Source organism: Chaetodon trifascialis, chromosome 12, assembly GCF_039877785.1.
Source record: "Chaetodon trifascialis isolate fChaTrf1 chromosome 12, fChaTrf1.hap1, whole genome shotgun sequence".
Taxonomy (NCBI): domain Eukaryota; kingdom Metazoa; phylum Chordata; class Actinopteri; order Chaetodontiformes; family Chaetodontidae; genus Chaetodon; species Chaetodon trifascialis.
In genome coordinates, this window is record NC_092067.1 from 14,575,752 (window position 1) to 14,596,741 (window position 20,990).

The 20,990-nt window shown below is 41.2% G+C and overlaps 2 protein-coding genes across 5 annotated transcripts in view; one reads left to right on the forward strand and one right to left on the reverse strand.

The window, feature by feature from the left end:
• Positions 1 to 294: 294 nt before the first annotated feature.
• Positions 295 to 16,563, reverse strand: hat1 (histone acetyltransferase 1). Its single transcript, XM_070976472.1, has 11 exons — positions 16,409 to 16,563; positions 15,238 to 15,309; positions 14,803 to 14,878; positions 11,678 to 11,798; positions 7,555 to 7,731; positions 7,265 to 7,386; positions 6,573 to 6,677; positions 6,080 to 6,186; positions 5,363 to 5,514; positions 4,570 to 4,686; positions 295 to 934 (listed from the first exon to the last, which is right to left on the reverse strand). The coding sequence occupies exons 1-11, from the start codon at positions 16,413 to 16,415 to the stop codon at positions 764 to 766; spliced, it is 1,227 nt and encodes a 408-aa protein (XP_070832573.1). The 5' UTR covers positions 16,416 to 16,563; the 3' UTR covers positions 295 to 763.
• A 2,249-nt stretch (positions 16,564 to 18,812) lies between these two features.
• The window catches only part of LOC139340570 (electrogenic aspartate/glutamate antiporter SLC25A12, mitochondrial-like), a 34,408-nt gene continuing 32,230 nt past the window's right edge, over positions 18,813 to 20,990 (forward strand). Inside the window, exons 1-2 of one of the 4 annotated variants that reach the window (XM_070976473.1) lie at positions 18,813 to 19,095; positions 19,551 to 19,604. In XM_070976473.1, the coding sequence (XP_070832574.1) occupies positions 19,084 to 19,095; positions 19,551 to 19,604 (66 nt within the window). In that variant the 5' untranslated portion in view covers positions 18,813 to 19,083. Of the gene's footprint in view, positions 19,310 to 19,550; positions 19,605 to 20,990 lie in introns of all 4 variants that reach the window. The other 3 variants (XM_070976475.1, XM_070976474.1, XM_070976477.1) reach the window with 3 other exon arrangements.

Genomic DNA, 20,990 nt, shown 5'->3' on the forward strand with positions numbered 1-20,990 from the left:
ATTATACCTGCTCTCAACATGCTAGAATTATCTTTTTGAGCAAGTTAGCAGGGATCTGAGCAGTTAGCTGAACCTCACAAAGATGCTAGCGTGACTGTAGACTTGTAAGTTGTTCTAACTGACTGACTTTTATTTTCACATAGCTGTTTATTGATATTATTACTTTTTTATAGTCTTGTTTTCTTGTCTCCTTTTTAGAATATTATATTAAAATCTTAATATTTTTGTTGTAATGTTTGAATAAAAACCTAAATGACAAAAAGTTTTTTCTTTCACCACAATTAAGAATCATCATTTGAGCAATATACAAAACCATTTTTTTTATTTTCAGTATGAAGTGCTTCAAACACACACTGGGAACTGTTTTGACAAAAGATCTTAAAAAAATGTCTACAATGGAGAACACGCAGGGTTTCTCTGCAGGACAGTGGACCTCCGATCACCTGTGAAATATTACATATCAGTTAATCTCACACAATGTGAATACACAACATGGGAAAAACAGGAAGTCTCACCCTCCAGCTGCACCATTCTCCTCTACTGTATCAACCATCAACATCAGCTGGGGAACAGACAGGTCTTCATCACTGCAACCTCTCACCTGTCTCAGCCACAATAAATCTGTAACGCTCTTTAATTATAACAGTGATTTCTCTTCTTTGTTGCAGCTAAAGTCTGTGGTGATGTGGGCTTTGTACAGACAGGACAGACCACCTGTATGTTGACAAGGTGGGCATTGGGCCAGCAGCATCTCAGAGTCTTATCAGGCCTGTGACGCAAGCCTCTCAATGATTCTCCTGTAGTCTTCCACAACGACCTGATAACTCTTCTCCAGCTCTTCATGCTGCATCTGAGTGTCCATCTGAGCCATGTGGGACACCAGCTCCTCCGGCCGCAGGCACTTCCTCATCTTCGCCAGCTCCCTCTTATTCTTCTGCACAATATTAAGAGCATAAAAATAGACATGTGAGATACTGAACATGTCTGAAATGAGATTTCTGTATATTGTTCAGTGCTTATGGTGGGAATACTCATTATTCCTAAAGCCATATATGCAATCTTTTACCAGAGCTTCTTTGGTTGGAGTTTGGGTGTTTTCATAATCTAACAGGACAGATCAGCAGTTACAATCGGCAGAAAATATGAACTCTATTAATAGTTAATTCCACGTCTGGATATTATTGCTTGCGACAACGGGTCTTATCACATGTAGAAGAGGGCAGGACCACCAGATCCAATTACACCATGGACTGAAAAGCAGACAAGATCTAACTACTGCAACAGTTTTGGACTCTGGCAAGACATTTCAATGTAGCACCTGAAGAGAAGAGAGAAGTTTGCGACTGATCCGAGTGTAGCAGACTAGTGAAGGCAGGCAGAGGGTGTTCTGGGTACCTGAGGAAGAGAACTCAACTAAGCTGGAGAAATTCAGATCCATCTCCCTTCTCAGAGTGGAGAGGAAGATTGTCCTCAGTGTCCAACAAAGAGGGATGACGGAGCTTCTCTCAGACTGCCTATATGGACACGTCGGTTCAGAAAAATGGCATTCTCTATTGAACATATTAGAGCCACCACCCACAAACTGACACCATGTACCCTGTAGGATCAAGAACTTCATCCCGAACTAGTTCATAAAACTTCGAGTCACATCTGGGAATACAAAATCAGAGCTGACAGTTCCCTGGGAGGTTTTTATGAAAAAGGAAAAAGGGTGGAAGCGGTCCAAGTATCAGGAGCTGATGGACCAGTGCCAGAGTAGAGGCTGGAAGCGTGAGCCCAGTGAAGAGGACTGTAGAGGCGTTACCAGCCGCTCACAAAAGGAAAGGCACCCTGTCCACCATGGAGGCTGCAGAGGGGGCCTCCAGATGGCTTTGTATGAGGACAAGTGATCTGTGCGCCAATGCTGCTGGGACACAAGCCAAGGTCTCATCAACCTTGGCTAGGCCACTTGAGCAAAGGTGTATGATGTTATAAGACCTGAAACACCCAATGACCTCAGGAAACATTGTTGCTGATCTGCCTCTGCGCATCCAAATCACTGCCGTCCAAGTATTAACCACTGTCAGACTAGATATTTGCTTATTCTGAATTTGATGCAGCCACACATGTAAATAAATAGGTAAATATTCGGTGTAACACCCATTCTGAGTGGACAGAGCTGTCCTCCGGCTCTGGCTGCTCTTCTGTATTGCCAGTTGTACTGTAATCTTTGTACAGGGCAGCGCCATTGTCACTGTAAACAGGCGCTGTGTGGTCATGGAGTGCTACTCCTCTATTGAGCTCTGACTCTGTTATTATTTCTGAAACCTCAGCCCATAGTGCACCAATGGTGTGTCACTGAAATGATCTCAGCTTTTGTTTGCCTTTCGAGCTTCTGCAACACACAAAAATGGATAACATATTCAAGATCAATAACTCCTCAAAATGTCAGAGTTGTTCTCTTTCAAAATGACTTCCTGTTTTGTGCACTTTGATTCCTCGAGACAAGATGTCAATATCAGCCAGTTTGCAAATGCTTATGTTCTGTTTTTATTTACGTTTGACACAGCGTCACAACTTTTTGGCTTGTTTAAAAACAAACAAAAGCTAAAAAAAACAATGACTTTAATAATGTTAGTAAATGGTAAATTAATGCTTTACAGATATAACGTAACAGCCATTAGGCTGCCAGGTTGTGCCTCTATCATTCATCTTTGTGGCTTAACAGAAAGAGAAACCTACAACCCTTCATTAATGCCTTTAGTGAGTTATGTTATTTATCGTGTCATGCACGTACAAGTGTTCAACCTACATAGACTTACAGGTTACCAATGCTGTGGTTTAATTTCTACATAAATATTCAATCAACAGTCCACTAGTTGGACAGTCCAAGACTTCAGAATGAGAGTAATATTGACTTTACGAGAAATATTAAACCTGTTTCTAAAAGTAAACGTGGTGATGGTACTGAGGGAAAAGAAACAGGTGGGCACTTCAAGTAGCCATGTTCATTGTAAGGACAGAATGTGAACCTTTGCTACGTTGTGGCTTACTGCTAATGTTTTTAGTAGCTTCTGGAAGTCAATGATGGTACGTGACAGAGAAGATCAAGCTCCATCAGGTTTCATAGGATTTGTGATGACAATAAGAGAAAAATGGAACATCATCCTCATCCTCTAATAACAGTTTTGGTCAACATGCTGTGTGGCTGCTTAGTGGCTGAGCTGCCCATTAAAGGATCTTTCTGCATGATGCATTTAAGAGCTAGTTAAACAAGAAAAGGTACATTATGCAACTTAAGGATATTGACCAGGCAATGTTCCTGGCAAACTAAAAGTTATTAATGGCTTATTCCTGATCTTTAAAGCAATAATAACACTTATCATAATATATTAAGCGTAATTACACTTGACATATAACACTTTAACAATTCTTTAACAATTAATGAAGCCACTAGTTGTCCTGTGTCTTACTGGGCTGTGGTATAAACATCTGTAGTGAAATCAGAGTGCAAGCTGCTGCTTGAAAAATCCTACACACACATGCTTGCAGGCTGGTCACTGGGGACTTGGGGTAAGAGCAGAAATGCATAATCCCCCTCACATTCACAGAGCAGCGGCTTCTGCCATTCAAATAACTACACGCTAAATCTCCTCGGGGAAGGAAAACCGCTCTGCATCTGGCCACCAGATCTTTTCTTGCCACTCTCCCAAGAAATTCCTACTTCCTGCTTCACCACATAGGTCTTTTCCACGTCAGATTCTGCCTTTTCTGTGACATGCGGTTTCCCTGCTGACAGAAAATTCTGTAATGGCTGGTATGCAAAGTCTCAGCGAGCGGCTCAAACATAAGATGTCACGAGCAAACAGGATGTAGGGTGTTCCTCTGAGTGCACACTGATCTGCTCAGAGTTTCCAACAAGTCTGGTGAAACAGAATCAGAGAAGCTAATGATATTCTGCTCACCAATTAAATGTTTTACACTAAATCTCTGCAAGCCAAATAAAACAAGCCTCGAAAAACATGAGAAAATAACAAAAAAAATGATTTTATAAAATTGCGCTGTTTTGCTGGTGCTGCAACACTAAGCTGCAAAACTCTGAATAGTAGCAGCTTTTTGACAAATTGCTTCAAACACACTTTCATGAAAATTATTTCTCCCAAAGAAATGCAAATCCTGACTAATGACATGTGTCTGAATAGAAAAAAGCTCCAGCAGCAGCAAAACCACAGACGCCTGGTGTGCCCTATTGTGGCTGCAACAATACAGCACTGGTAATCTATCAATTTTCAGAGGATTGAAGATCAATTTTTCCGCTGTTTTAAAAGGTAACATAATAAACAGTGACAATACGGAGCTCGAAGCCGATCAAGACTGTGCTGTACATGGGCCACTTTGCTTCCTACACTGAATGCTGTAATGTTATGCTAACAAAAGGTAGAAGACTGCACACTGGATTCCTGTTTGACAGCAACAGAGACAAGTTGACAGACTTATTTCTGAATAAATCAGGAAACAATCCAGCATTTCAGTCATTCAGCATGCACCTTTTTTTGACCCTCTTCACGCCGATGATGATTAAAACCTCACCCTGTATGGTCCATATAGCCTCTTCTTCACCTCCAGGCGGAACTCTCTTGCTTTGTCTTCGTCACTCATGTCTGTTGCTCTCAGGCGCAGGATTTCGTACACTCGCCGTGCATGTTTCTGTGGAAAAAGAATCGATTTTTTCATTTAATTATTTTCATACAAGTCTCTTCAGGAATCAAATACATTTTCCAGCACAATGGCAACAAGAAGTCATTAGCTATTCAGGGCCTATGATAAATCAGGCCTCTGGTTAACTGTTCCAAGAAGCGCAAAGCCACCATGTTTTACATCACAGATTGGGCTCTGTAGTAACCAGCTACACGAACTAACATAGAATCAAACACCATTTAGGGCAAAGCAAACATGGGAAAACTGAAGGTTTTGTAAGGCAACTGGAGAAAGAGGGCAAAGGTGAAATAAGATCTTAACTAAATCCTTACTGTACCCGATGACAAGAGAATGGTTGGATTAATCTCAGTGTGAAAGTACAGATGTACACAAAAGAGGAAAAACTTATCTTTATCTTTATCCAAATGAACAGTGAAGGCCTGTTCCTACTGCAGGCCTTGTAAATATCTGAAACACTCACTTTCTTGTCACATAGCCCTTAAAGTCAGCTACCTTTACACTCAAACATACTGTGAAACTTCAAGCTAGGGTCATAATGTTAAAGACCTTGAATGTTCAGCGCAAGTGTTAAAACGATTGGTCCATCAGTGGGTTAGTTAACAAACAAAAAGGTTTTCTGACATTTTACAGAAAGACAATCATCAGTAGCAGCCTCATACAGCACCTTGTTAATTTTCAGCTTGTCTTGTGCCTCTTTGACCATGTCCTCTGAGAAGCCAAGGTGCAGCTTGTCTGTAGCAAAGGACGGCAGGCCTTGACAAAGCTTGACCAGCACATAGTCTCTCAGCTTCACGTAGTTCTCAGAGGGGTCTTCAGCTGATGGCAGACACCATTATCACAATTAAAATGACTTAACAGGGCTGATATTTTCAAATATTTGCAATAAACCCGATAAACATGGCTCAGCTCAGTACATGTTACTGCTAATCAGTGGTCAGTGAGTATGCCTAAGTGTGTCAGGACAGGATTTTTGGGCTTACAACAATAACAAGAAAAAAAAGAAGACAGATAGACATACTTTGAATCTTTTCAAGGTGTTACTTGTATGCAGCAAAGGAAAAATATTCCTCAAGGCCAGACAAACTATTTGCAGGAATGTTCTGCCTTGAAAAGGACTCTCTCAAAGGAAAAAAGCTGAGATGCCTCTTTAGTATTCATCCTCTGTCTCCATGCAAAGCAACGATTTTGATCCAACTAGTTTCAATAGAGCCTCAGCACATTCTGGTATACAAGCCAGCCCTCCAAATGAACTCACCCCCTGGATCCACCAAGAAAAATCATTTAAGCTGTTTGTGGGTGACACAATCTCAGATTAAAATGTTGATCGGCACCTTCTCTCAACACAGCAAAAGCTGTTAAAATAAAACAATCAGACGCTCACCTGTGATGTCTTGTACTTTGGGCAGGCTGCAGTAAAATCTGTGCACTGCCTCCAGAAGCTGAGCTCCATGCCCCTCTCCTTGGAACGGAGGCAGGATCAACATTTGGCTGTTTAGTTAAAAAAGCAGACATACATGCAAACGTGGAGCCAATGAGGAGACAGGTTTGCTCAAAATTATTCACAAAACACATCTATCTAGTCGTCTGAGAAGTAATTCTGAGCAGGAACAGACAATCTTTGATTCAAAGAAAGAAATAATAGATTGTTATCCTGATCCATCAATGCAACAAATCAAATCACATCAAAAGCTTATCTATAAAGTTGTTTTCAGATACAAATCACCCTGGTTTAGTAATGAAACAAAATCTGGTTGAATGGTTGGCTATATAAGCCAGTAATTTGGGCTCTTTGGGAAGAGGATAAAGAAATGTATAATTTTCCACTCCTTTTTCATACAAAAGAATGGGAAGGCACGTGCTGCCCCAGCAATTACCTTACACGTGGTCGGGTTTTGTCTGGGTACACGTAGTAATTATAAACTGTCATGTAGCCAACAGTTGCGTAGAGAGTCTCCCCATCTTTATTGTACTTTTCAAATCTGCAGATAAAACACAAAGGCAAACAGGTCAATTACAGGCACACTCCCATGCAGGGTCCATTTTAGCCTCTCTGTTCTCGTGCCCACCCCTCTGGCCCCCGCCCCGACGTCAGCATGTTAGAGCAGCCAGGCCCCGATTGGTACACCTGCTACAACCTGAATACATTATGCACTTAATTGGAGTACTGCAACTTAGAGGAAGAGAAGGGGTTGGAGGAGGGACTGAGCTCCTCAAAATCACTTCAGTCCATTTTCCCCATTGTCAGTATTAATAGTTGCCAGGGTAAAGAAAACACTGGCAGAAGCTCTTTTTACTGTTAAGACATTGTTCAGTGTTTCAAAAGACAACAGTATTCAATTCAGCTCTTGCCCCTGAAAAATCTGAAAAGGGCTTTTGGCACAAAGGAAGCTCTTGCCTGATCAACAATTCTCCTACGGAGGAAATATAATCAAACTGGCCTGGTAATTGGTCACAAGCGCCACAAAGGGGGGCTTTGTTTTTCAATGACACAATAAAGGCTTAAGGGTAGGAGTGGGTGCGGGGGTGCGGGGGTGGGTGTATGATGTCAATTAAGGAGGGCACTCACACAAGAAAGAAGTCCCAACGATCGTCGTCTGCGTCGATGAAGCTGGCAGTCTCTATGAACCACATGAGGAAGGTCTGCAGGCGCTCGTGATACTCTTGGAATCCCGGGCAGGTGATATCAGCCTGGAGCAAATACGGCAAAAACAAATGTCCAATATAGCCTACAGTTAAATCTTGTCCCCACCATTAAGACATAACAACGATAAAAAGTAAAAAAAAACTAACAAACAAAAACACGGATATCAACATCTTCCCAGATTGCTTTGGGGAGGCGGTGAGTGATGTTTGTACCTTGTGAATCTGGTACGTGAGTTCTCCTGCCTCCTCGCTGTGGACTGTGTACGTGTGAAGCAGGGTGCCGAAGGGCTTGAAATTGGCCTCCTTCTCCAGCAGTGAGATGAAGTCATCAGTGTTTGAGGTGAACCCAGCAGGAACGATTTCCCGGATCTTCCCTTCAACATCGTCCGGCTGGGTAACAGAACGTGGAGAAATTCAGCAATGCAACAAACAGATCGGGATGATGAAAGTCCATAAACGTGACCAGCGAGGGATTTCTCATAAAATACGTTTTGGTTTTTTTTTTCCATAGATTGTATGTTCATATAAATGTTTGTGAGTAAGCTAAAAAAAATAAATGAATAAAAGTGGAAGCATACATGTTTTGTGCCAATGAAAAGAAAACCATTAGGCAATTAAAACTGTCAGCTGAGCAGAGACCACGGCAGCACCCTCCTCCCCGCCTGCTGAAAAGACCACTTAAATCAGTACATTTACTACTTATGTTAAACCATGAATATGTGATGAAGTTGCCACAATAAACGCATTTCTGCTTCTCACTGGGAAATAAAATCTTATGAATTGATCTCAACTTAACAAACCTTTGGGCATCCATAATAGAGGCCTCTCCTCTAATCCTGCCAAGTGAACCCAATCAAATGAATTTGCCCCTGCATTTTCAAAGCGCCTCAGAGACAAAGGGGCCCTACCCTTGGACTTTTTACTCAGTGCAACCTGTGGTTAGTTCAGCTGTAATGTTTGCATTGTATCCATTTCCACAAGGATTGACATGAGAACACTTTGCTAAGCAGCCCTTTCACACCATTTACATGTGTGATGGGCATTATTTCAGCAAAGAGACCCTTGCTGCTCAGCATTGAAAACTGGGAAATGAAGAAGGTCTGAGCAAAATGCACTACAAAAGGCTAATACAACATACTGCTAATTCCCCCTCTTTCAGACATCAGCTAATATCTAACTGGAAGTAATGCACCTGCAGCTGAATGCCTCTTAACCATTGTAATTGTTCAGCCACATTTCTAAGGAACAAGGACCATACTTAAAAGGCCATGGACAAACAAGTCCCTTTGTCCCAGGCACTCTCCTACATACTAGACACTAAATTGCACAGCCTTCCAGAATAGATGCCTTAGTTTGGCATGAATATAACTTAATAATGTTCCTTTAGAGCATTTTGTTAATGTCTTTGATTTCTAACAATAAGCACAAAGGGAGTACAAACTATCTAATTTGTTGTGTTGGTATTATTTCATCTGTTTAATCTACTCCAAAGACCACGCCACGCACAAAAACCTGCAGCCATTTTTTCTGTTTATAATCATTTGTTAAGTATCGACTTGAATTTTGAAGTTAAAGCATACTTACACATCCACATTGATTATGAATGGAACCGAAATAATTATATATAACTATCACGAGCGTTCGGCAGCTTCCAGCCCATGAGCACCAAAGGTCTGGCACTAAAATCAGCATGTTCTGAGAGAAGTCCAGCAGCACTGTGTTTTTGGCCGATTTAAAGGGGAGAAGGTGATTTTTGATGAGAGTCTTGTATCAACGTGGCAGCTGCATAAACTCCATCCCTGCCTCCCCTCGTCCCTCACCAGCTGCACCGTACCCCGACCATCCGCATGCACTCAGAGACAAACACTCTTCAGATGCAGCCTGAACTCTGCTGCTCCCCTCACTCTCTACCTCTACACCAGCTGCACTCAAACCCTTAACAAGGTGAACACTCAGGGGTCAACGCTGAACACTAAGTAGTGGCACACACAGACACTAAGCCAGCCAGCCAGCCATCCACCACATTTCAGTTTGAATATCAGCTTCAAACTATGCTCCTGAAAAGTCTAATGGCTCTCTTTAGGTTTAAACACAGTGAATTTGTTGCCATGGCTTTTTTTTTTCTTCTTCTTTTTTTTGGGAGTTACCAGAGATGAAAGTAATGTGTGGCGCTCATACTGGAAGGACCCATTGCTGTCGTGTAGGGCTATTTATAATTTGAGTGCATCCGCAGAAGCAATGCCACTGCTCCCACTACCACCAGTTGAAGGCCACATTGTCCAGCACGGGAGCCCCTGCTGTTTCCAGACAGGACAGATGTCCCCAGAGTTGAATCACCTGACCTCAATAGGGGCCCTGGCTAATTCATGTATTTGTTTTTGACGTGTTTGCTGCATTGACAGTTTCAGGAAATATTCAAAGCTGCCAGAGGCCTTTTGTGAAGTCTGAGAGAAGGAGCGACCACGACGAGCGTTTCGCTTTACTGTCCGTTTCTGTCCAAATACTGGCTGTTGATATGTAAATTCTTATGTCTGGGAATTAAAAAAAAAAGAAAAGAACAAAAAAAAAAAAACGGAAAGTGTTTCATACTAAGCAGAGCTACTCGCGAAAAACATTAAATCTGAAGTTATTAGCTGAGTAACAGAATTAATGAATGTATTAATCATTACATGAAAAGGGTTGTCTCACACTAAAAGCTGAAACCTATTGAAGATCAGATCACAGATATTAAACCACAAAGACTCTGACTGCTGATGACTTGAGCAACAATTCAGCCCTGGAAATGTAAGAACAAGATATCCAACCGTGTCACATTACTCCTCCTGCTGACTCAATCACACAAACCTCCAAAAAATATCAATGTCTCATGTTAGACCCCACGTACAAAACCTTTTAAAACCCCTCTCTTCCGACAGGGAGGAGTAGGATTAGTGCACTGGCACTCGGGGCCATGGTGGGCTGAGATTTAGTCTAACAAAACAGGAGATCTCTCACATGAATAATGTCACCACCCACAGAGGCTCTGAGTAACTTCAGCAAGTGAAGAAACAACATTATGGTACCAAAAGCTGCACCAAAAACGTAGCGCAAGACTACGTATCTACTATCTTAAAAGAATATTTGATTGCAATTCTGGAAAAAAAAAAAACACACTCAGTCAAGCTGCTGAGTATTTGTCTGTATAAGTTAGTTTGATTTACACAACTCCAGATTACCATGGGTGACTATTGTCAGACTTTGTACTGCAGAGTTTTTTCATTTTGCAAAACTCCTGCTCCATTTTCACTTTTGTTGCAGCCTGCTGTTAGTTTTCTAAAAACACTAATCACATGAGTCAGTGGGTATCTAGACTAACATTTGTAAAGCTACACTCAAAATACTCCACGCATGCTGCAACACCTTTAAACGACTTGCCCTTTAAATAATCCCTCCCCCCTTTTTCATAATGCTGAACCATCATCATAAGAAAAACACTCTTTAATGGTAAAAACAAGTCTTTACTCTATATTAACATGATCAAAAGATTATCTAAGAAATACACCTTTTTTTAGGAGTTATGGCATTACAACTGCATTACATAACGCACAAAGACATGCTTGAGTTCTCCCTGCTTCTAGCCATGATTGTGTAGCTTCCATAAAGGTGCAAGACTTACATTTTGTAGTGAAAAATGAGCACAAAATGAGTAAACATGTGGCAGGAGCTCTCAATAATATCATGTTTTAAATGTGCACAAAGGTCACCTCAAAGAGTTGGTACCAGCTTCATGATACAACAGCACTTAAACACATCACTAATGAACAAAAGACAAGACGATTCTTGCTTTCCATAATACCCCTCTTTAAAGCAAGATGGAGCAGCTTTGGATAAAAACATTATTTTTTAACAAGGAAACAAAGTGTTTTGGTAACAACTTGATTATTGTGCATGTTTTGTTTATACTGGCAGACAATCGGGTCTGCAGTGGTGTACCATTTCATACCATGGTATGAAAATTGGTGGTTATCATAACATGTGCATTTGCTCATATTTTGTGAAAATATAATAAATTAGTTTTTCAAACCAAAAACAAAAGTAGAAGGGGAAATAAAACCTTTTTAATTCCGTTTACGGCATTGTAACTATTACTACGACTAGTACTAATAATAACTATAATAATGATAATCGTTGCAGCCCAACAATCAACACAATATGGTTGTTCATCAACACATCATCATCATCACAATACAAGAAAATGGCTGCTAAGTTTAGCAAGCAGTGATTCTGCCACAACACAAGTCACATTTACGAGTGTTCAAACTTCTCAATGAAAGGAATAAAGAAATGCAGATCTTACCTCAACACAATCAAACACCTCAGTGACCTTTGAGGAGTATTTCACTTTGAAGAGGGTGCTCAGGTTTCCAGCAGCGTAGAAGAGCTGTATCTGAAGGCCTTTGTATCCAAAAGCGACCTCACTGCAGACAAAATGACAGTATCACAAAAAAATCTGAGCAGCGTTATATATTTTTTAAACTAGGACAGTGACCTGCAAACAGAAAACTATAAAATAGCTCTTTTATCTACTGCGCAGTATAGGCAGGGATGCACATAACAGGCACACACGCCTGACAGAAACCAGACATGTATAACGTCCAGTTGCACATTTCATAAGGCTCAACATGCAAGTTTACAGTATGCTTTCCTATGCTGAGGATTATGCTTTATTGAAGCGGCTGGGAATGAATGCCTGAGGTGCATGTTATTCACGTGAAAGGGAAACTCCAATAATGCAGAGCATTGCACAAACTATGCATGGGGAGTAAAAGTGCAGTCTGCTGAATTTTGGCTTTCCGCTCTTTGAAGTATCAGAAGACATCACAAGAACCACCTTGCATCTCCACAGACTCCACTGGCAGAGGATGGATGCACTTAAAACAAGCAGGGACAACACTTAGCGGTGTCCTCTGAGCATGACTTGGGCCACATATCAAATACAAGCAATCCAGACTCTAACATTAACACGTTGGTCTTTTACACTGAGCAGTGCAGCACAGGAGATGGGTTTTTTTTACAACTCAATGAAAAACAAGTATAGGTCTCATCTGCCACACACTTGTCTCTCAGGCCTGGTGCACATTCACCTGTCAAAGATGACCACAGAGACATGTGACCCTAGGTCAGCTGCTGACACGCGGAAGGGGATGGCTAATCTGAGACTCAACCAGGGTCTCTGAGGTGCATGTTCATCATGTGCCATGCAGGAGGCTGAAGCAGGGGACAGTGAGGAATACACCAAGAGGACAGCGAGGAATGCGTTTATTTAAGACCACGTTATGTATGGCGTGAGTCTCAAACACCATCTTCTGCTACTCACATGAGTAACCTGACTAAAGAAAAAAAAAAGTTTTTGTGCACCCATAAGTATGGGATAAATTCATATCAGGGGGTCAACAACAAGCATCTGATTATTCTTATTTAATGGAATGTATCAAACATACATCTGGAGTAGATAATTAATGCTTACTGTAGGTCTGGCCACTTATTCCACTGTGTTACATTGTTTCTTTCACCACTACATCACTTGCAGTTTATGGAAAAATAGATTTGATCATTATGCAACTGTGTGATTGAGCTTTACTAGCAATTACGCTTGCTGAAATAATTAATGCCCCAATTACTGAGTTCCCTTTGAGCTGATTGCAGCATGTGCAAAAATAACCAATCCTAGTTTTGACTAATTTGGAAATGCAATTTAGAGCATAACAACATGCTACTGTAAGCCTTCACACACAGACACAGGTGTCACTGCCAATAATGGAAGTCCTGCTCAGGTTCAATAGCAGTGCGTCTTTGTGCATCACATGAGGGTTATAATGTGACTCTTTGCTGCTTTTGTGAGGCTGAAATAGCATGCAAGACAGACCTTTGTTCATGTTCATATGTTTTGAGCTCTTCAAATGTCCCTGCATCAGCTACAAAACTAACCGTGAAGCAGGCTTGGTATTGGCAGGGACTCAGTATTAAAATTACTTAAAACTGGAGTGAGATAATAGAACATCTGAATAAATCAGATGACTGAATCATATTTAAAACATGAGTGAAAACAGAACATCTGTAGTGCTGGCAGGCTCGCTCCGAGGGTTACAAATGCAGTGGCCCAGTTTTCTGTAAATACTCAATGGGATCAGCAGGTTACAGGGAAAGGCAGATGCTTAAAGCTCAGAAACTCTGGTGTGGAGGCATACGGTTTCTGAATGAAAATCCCCAGCTTCACCAAGCCACCTAACATTTGGTCTGGCAGGGCTCAGTCAGCTGAGCTCAACAAAGCGAACAAAAAGCGCCTCAGCTATTCCATGACAAGCACATTGTGCGTGAACAGTGCAATGGCCTTTTTAATATTACTAATGCATAATATGCGCATGTTTAAAAGGAATAGTTCAACATTTTGGGAAACATACTTTCTTTCCAAGAGTGAATTGAGAAGAATATAAATGTCATGTCTCAGTGTTAGACAGAGAGGTGAAGATAGGACACGGCAGCTACCTTAGCATAAAGACTGGAGGCCAGGAGGAGTCAGCTAGTCCAACTCTGTCCAAAGTAATAAAATATACCTACCTACCTACACCTCTGAAACTCGCTAGTCATCATCTTGTTTGTTTTAACAGAAATGCAAAAATAATTAGAATTATCAAGTGATAATTTGATAATATGATTGATGATATTATATAATATGAGAGTTACACAGTGTAATTATTTCTTGGTGAACAACAGATGAGCCCTGTGATGCTGTGCAGCACCTTACCCACTTTCACACTATGGGATGCCTGTTTGAACCATGATTCTGTTCGTTTGTAGTGTGAAAACGTTTTTGTTTTTTTTTTTCTTTTTGGATGCATTGGACAAATTACGGGAAGTTCTGCCAGGCTATCGTCAGAAACAGAAAGAGGAAAAACAACACAACAAAACAAAATGAGCTGGGGTAGCACACAGGGAGAGGAGGAAGCCAAATACTTAACTGACTTTTGGTGATGACTTTCTTAGTTCTTTTCTTTTCTTGGTTCAGGTTTTCAGGTGTGAAAAGGTCCTTAAAGTCTCTTCACAGTGAAGCTGCCAGGTTTCAAATGGATCTTAAAAGGTTTCTCATCTTAGAATAGTTCATGTCTGTCCTGATAATGACAATATCTGACGGGTTAAGAAGTCTGCGCTCTGGATTGATTGGTTGACTGAATTTGTAAAACATCTGGCTGTTGTAACCACACATGATCAGATGTCACTTTTTTGCTCACATTTGATCATATTTATATATATCATATATCAAATTTTTCGCCGAGGTTTCCAGCTTAAGTAGATCCCTCAGTTTGCAGCACCTCGATTTTGCAAATTAGTTGATGCCAAGCAACTAATAAGTCCCTTCTTAGAATGGGAAAAACTGTGTTTCTGTATCACTACAGAAAAGTTATGGTGACCAAATGTACTCACTCGTCTCCAAAAAGCTGATGGCTGTACTCGGGGTGGAATGTGGTGCCGTCATCATCGACATCTTCTGGGAAGCGAACTGAGAGTAAAAGACGACAAGGTTCATACAATTTTATTTTATTCATTTTTCTTTGGGGGGGGGCTTTTTAGCCTTTATGATAGCGACAGCTGAAGGGACGACAGGAAGGGGGGCAGAGAGAGGGGACGACACGCAGCAAATGAGCCGAACGTGGGAGTCAAGCCTGCGCCCACTGCAGAGGACTGGCAGCCTCAATGCATGGGGCGCACACCCTACCAGCTGAGCTATAGGGGCACCCCAAGCTTCAAACAATTTACGTGAGAAAATAGAAATTAAGACCACAAGACATTGTCAGGACATGTACATCTGCTCTCATATTCACTGACAAGAAGTGTACAATAAAGCAAAAACAAACATACCCAGCTTCAAGGATATAGCTTCATTGGTGTCACATTTGTATTCTGCCAGTTTCTTCTCCATGGTATTTACTCCTGTGGAACACATAAATCAAATGCTGAGATATTAGAGGTTTTGTTATCAGCTTTTAACATTATTTATTTCTACAGACCCGTTTTTCTACTCTTTAATCTGGAGAGTTCAACTGATCTGTGTCTTGCTGCACAATAACATTTGAGCAGGTTTCTTGCAAATTAAAGTTACTCCTTTCAAATAATCACTTTAGCTGCAGCTTGATGCATCACACATTTTTGCTAGTTGGATATCACTCTGAAACAACCAGGCGCAGATAATATAAATGTATTTAGATTCTGATATAAATAAAAACACGGAAATGAGGACACGGTGACGTTTGACGAGTGCTTTGCTGGTCCAGTAATAAATTACTCTGGCATTGAAAATCATTTATACAACAGTGCCGATTCAACTTGATTAGACAGCAATGGTAAAGATATACTTTCATGCCTGATGTTAAGAACAACCTCTTCTGCCAGCAGAAACATGCAAAATGAAAAAGCTGCCGACGATGACCAATCACAATGTTCGTGGACCCCTTTAACCTGAACCTGTTGTTACATTAGCCTCACCTGTGCGCTCAATAAAGGAACGTGAGCTGAGGTCAACAACCTGATGCCTAAGTACAGATCCTGTCATCTGACAATTTTAGCTAGTACATGAGGATGAACAAGCAGTTTGATCCTTTAAAACTAAGCGTGTCGAAAATATCTATCAAGATGGACAACCATATGTGCTCAAAATGCAAGTTAAAGTCGGGTCTTCCTATCAACGGAGGCAACATCAGTCGTTAGCAGTTAAGTTACGTGACGTTATGTGGATATAAGCATCAAATTGGACGTAGGTACATCAGTATCCATCCGCACATTGGTTACATAAACACACAAACAAACTATACGCTATGATAGCCTGATAGCATGCTAACTAACTAACGTTAGTAGGCAGGCCCTTACTGCTGCCTTTGCAATGCAACGTTAGCTTAGCTCGGTATGTTTTGAACATGTCGCAAGCCACTTTACAAATCCAGCCGGTTTAAAGCAGGACTGTCGTTCACTGTCGGTGAATACACATTGAAACGACGTACGTAGTATTACAGCATGACAGCGTTTAGTCACTTACCCGCCATTTCTGTGCACTGTTGTGCGGAGCTGTGTTGTCCCAAAAGACCCGCGGAATCAGGATGACTTCCGGGTCCGTGTAGAAACAGGATGTGGTTTTTTTTTAACGGCTCCTGTAGATTTCAACGTAACGGCCGTCACTGCATATTGTGAAATCTATAAAGTGAATATCTTTGAATAAATAATTACCGAATATACACCGATTTATATTTTTCCTAGTAACTTAATCGAAAATCTTAGCTTGTTGTAGCAGTTAGTCTGTAAAATCAAAGAAAACTGTCCACCACAGTGACATAGAGGCTTAAGTGATGTCTTCTAGAGCTAGCGTTTGACTGAAAAGCTGATATAGCCAGTGTTTGCTTATTGCAAATATATATGTTGTCTACAAGTCAGCCAATACGCTGCCTAACAAGAAACTTCACAGACATAACAACAACTACTGTCTCATACCATTAAAAAAAATTCAAGTGAAATGGAAACATTAGGAGTGGAACTCATACGGCATCACATGGCCACCAGATTGTTAGAAAAATATGGGATAAATGACACATTCTGGATAAAATGTGATCTAGAGAAACTTGTCATTCATGGTTAGGTTAGACTACAGCAATATCTCAATAAACAGAAATTGAGACTCTGGGGGAAAGTACAATTCTGAGCATCCCTCTGAGCCCGGGTGATGCTGTGCTATCATCCCAGCCTCAGCTATTCTGTCCTCCAGGTGCACAATGAATGACCTACCCAGTCATGTTTAAGCCACTGTAATTTTACCTCTACGACACTGTCAGCACTAGATTATCCCTTTCCTGAACAACACCACACCTTTTAAAATCCTTAGGCAACAAATTTTGTCTGCATGGAGGCAATACATGCTGCTTGATCTCTGATCTTCAAACTACTATTTGGACTTTTTTTTCCCTTTAAATGCAGGGAATGAGAAGATCCCACAATGGAGGAAGGAAATACAGTGTTGTTGTGTTAAACAGTTTTGGTACAGCCGGTCCTCTGGTGTGAGTGTTTGTTTGAACTGGGTCAATCAGTGTCATGGATGTCCTGGAGGTTTTGCTGGGCATTGTGTGGCCTGTAGTTAGAGCATTAATATCTGTTGCTGCTTCACAATAAAAGCATCCTCATGTGTCTCCAGTTGAACTCTTTCAATGTGAAGCAGTGGCAGTAATGTTCAGTTTGCATTAGCAGTAACTTAAAACAGTTCTGTTATGGCATTGGGATCATTAACAGCCAACAGTGAGGCTAATGTGCTGCATGCTCTCCTGTGACACCCTGTGCACATGAAGGCAAACTGAATCCTGCAGGGAATGGTGGACCCCGCCACTTAAAATGAAGCCTACTGTATAGAGTTATTCACAGAATGTGAATACACTGAATGGCTGTAGATGGAAAAATGGCAACCATGAATAATATAAAAACCAGGGTTTAAGTTCTGAGTTCTTGAGTATTGCAAGATAATGGAAACTGTTTCCAGGGGACACAAAAAGATGAATACAGCTGGGACACACTTGTTGTTACCATGGTGTGTGACACATGATGTTATTGAAGTCAGCTATCCTTACGTCCATATCCATTAGTCCTCAGGGCCAGTGTACAGAAAAGCTGAATATAGCTGGTTCTAAATAGATGAAAGTCAAGGGGCGAAAATTTGATTTTACATTTTGACCAAATCACCAGTTTATTGTTAATACATAGTAAATGTACAGGAATTTGTGAAACATGTTCAGGAATACATGCAGAACGCGAAATGACATGGCCCAAAGAGTTAGCAAATATTTTACATAAAACAAATATAAAACTCCAATATACATCAATATACATTTGTGTGACAGAACCTATTTTTTTCTTCTTTTCAACCAGCATCTAACAACCCCTCAGATTTATCATTTGACCCTTTATCCAGACCCAACCTCTTGGTTGGGAACCTCCAGACCGAACTACCTGATAGTAAAGTAGTTAAAACTAGCTCCACCTTAGCCACCTTTAAAATACTATTTACACACTGATGCATCAGTATTTGTAATCTAATAATGTCACAGGCCTATGTAATAGCCTAGTATATCAGTGACAGGGACAATTTTTCTATAAATACTTACTTACTTTTGATACCTTGAGTACATTTTAGTGATAATAGCTAACCTCTGCACTTTAACTTAAGTAGGATTTTGAAGTCATGAATTGTGGTATTGGTACAGCTGAATTGGATTATAGGATATTCTTTTGGAAAAAAAATCGTTATTTGTGATATTTTATAGATTAAACAATCAATCCATAGCCTACATTAAAAACTTATGGATGCACATTCGCTTTATGAAGCTACATATTCGTGGTTACAGCCTTTTATGTACCATTACATCCCTCGGCTTGACTCCAGAGGTTGTCACAGGTTGCATATTGTGCTGGCTCCTGCGTGCAGGCACACTGGACGCGTCCTCGCGTGACCCAGCCGGACAGGAAACGCAGAAAACGCGTCTGCTGCCAGAATTGATATGTCCGGACCATCTCTTCCTCGGCTCCTCGGCGGACCCACCGCCCTGCAGACATTAAGAGGACGACGCTTGGCTAAATATACTCCATCGCCTCAGACCTCGGCTCCTCTGTCATGCCCGCTGTCATCCCGATGCCCAGCGCGTGCGCTAGTCCACTGCAGCTGACGTCACACCCAGCATGGCGGTCAAGGTGACTCCGTCAATATTTCTTATCAGATATTAATTTTACAGGCGGTCAGGCGGCTTGTCCGGCGCGGAGGACAGCATGTCGGTGCGGACGCGTGGGTTTAAAGCTCTTGTCTTAGATGCGTCGGAGTCCGCCTTTCCTTTATTTCTGCATCTTTGCATAGGCGCATCTCTGCCGGCCTCGCAGAGACATCTGTGATTTCTTTCCTCTGTTGCATGTGTGTATCAGAGATGTGGCTTGAAGCGGTTTTAACGAAGGCAGGGTTTTCACATGCATGCTGTCGTAGGATAGTTGTTGTTCCGGTCGTGTGTGATCGATCCTGCTCAGCCGACTGCGTAAAAATCAGTGACAGCTTGAACTTCACTTTTATTGGTTGGCATAGTACCCTTAGTAGCCTTAAATGAAGGCAGCATTGTTATAATCTGACTTTTATTTTAATACCAACTTGTGTGTTCTAGGTGCAAGCAACAAAAAGAGCCGACCCCCATGACTTGAAGACTATTTTTCTAAAGGTAAGACTCACAGATCATTTGCAGCATTATCCTGCATGGCAACACACAAACACATCCAGAAGCTGTGTGTTACAAGTCCACAAAGGTGTTGCAGTCAGTGAGTAGTTTTCTGTGTGGTGTCCACTGGGATACATAGTTCAACAAAGGTCACACAGATACTTCAACTAATTTTGGACCTGCTTCAGCAGAGGATCTCCATGTGTGTGTCTCGGTCTTCAGCACGAGTTTTGCATCGAAATGTGCAAGTTACCCCTCAAAGACACGAATCCCTGGCTTTAGCGTGCAGGTTTGTTTACCCCCACAGGTCTTGTTTGGAGTACAAACTTGTTCCTGATAGAGGGGAGTCTGTTTGAGGTACAAGTCACCTTATGGTCCCTCCACATCTCTTGACTCCACTATAAGAGGGCTATGTAATTTCTAATGCATATTCAGGTGGAAGAGTTAATTACCGGAAGCTCATTCTGACTGCCTGTATAATTTGATTACGAACTACTTGAGGCCTACTGTGAGGGTGAATGGATACACAATCATGTGATGGAGTAATGTGGCAATAAATTACTTGGAATTTATTTTCACTTAAAACATTAATTCAGCAGAGTGCATTGAATTGTTGCCCTGAAAACACTTGGCGTGAACGTCTCCTCCTACACTCTTTCTCTGTTTATCTCATGCTCTCTCTATCCGAGCTTGGCTCAGACCCACGAGCGTGGCCTTTCTGATGCCAGTTCATGTGGTGCTTGTGTTTCCAGAGCTATCTCTGCTCCAACTTGAAACCCAACCCGGGCTCTAAAAATGACCTTACGTCTTAAAGGCTGAGATCGCAGCTTCAGCAGAGCGCTGCACTAGCTGTGCATGTTTCATCTTGGTCAAGTGAAATGTCTGCAAGGTGATGTTTATTGATTAAGGTGTTCAGTTTAAATTAAATTTGGGGGTTAGGATGATATGCCGTGAGGTGACTGAAATGTTTGAACTGCTGATCTTAAGCCTCTGGATATTCAGGCCACTGCAAATCATTGAGGACTGATTTTTGGTGATATCAGTCTGACAGGACTTTTTGCATTAATTCATTGATTTTTTTTTTTTTTTTTAGCCATTGAATCACTAGATTAGCCAGAATAAACATTCTCATTTGCTTACTTTGTCTATGAATGGCTACTCACTTGAATTTTCTGATAATTTATTATATCACTGATGAATTAAATCGCACTTTCAGGCCAGGACCGAATTTTGTGAATAGAAAACTCATTAGAGTTCATTTGACAAACAATCTTTCAAATACCCAAGAAAAATAAGGCCACAAATAGAGGTGTATATTGCTCTTCTTCAGTCTGAACCAAAAACGGCCGGGGTCAGTTTACCACAAGCATCTTAAAACTAAAATGAATT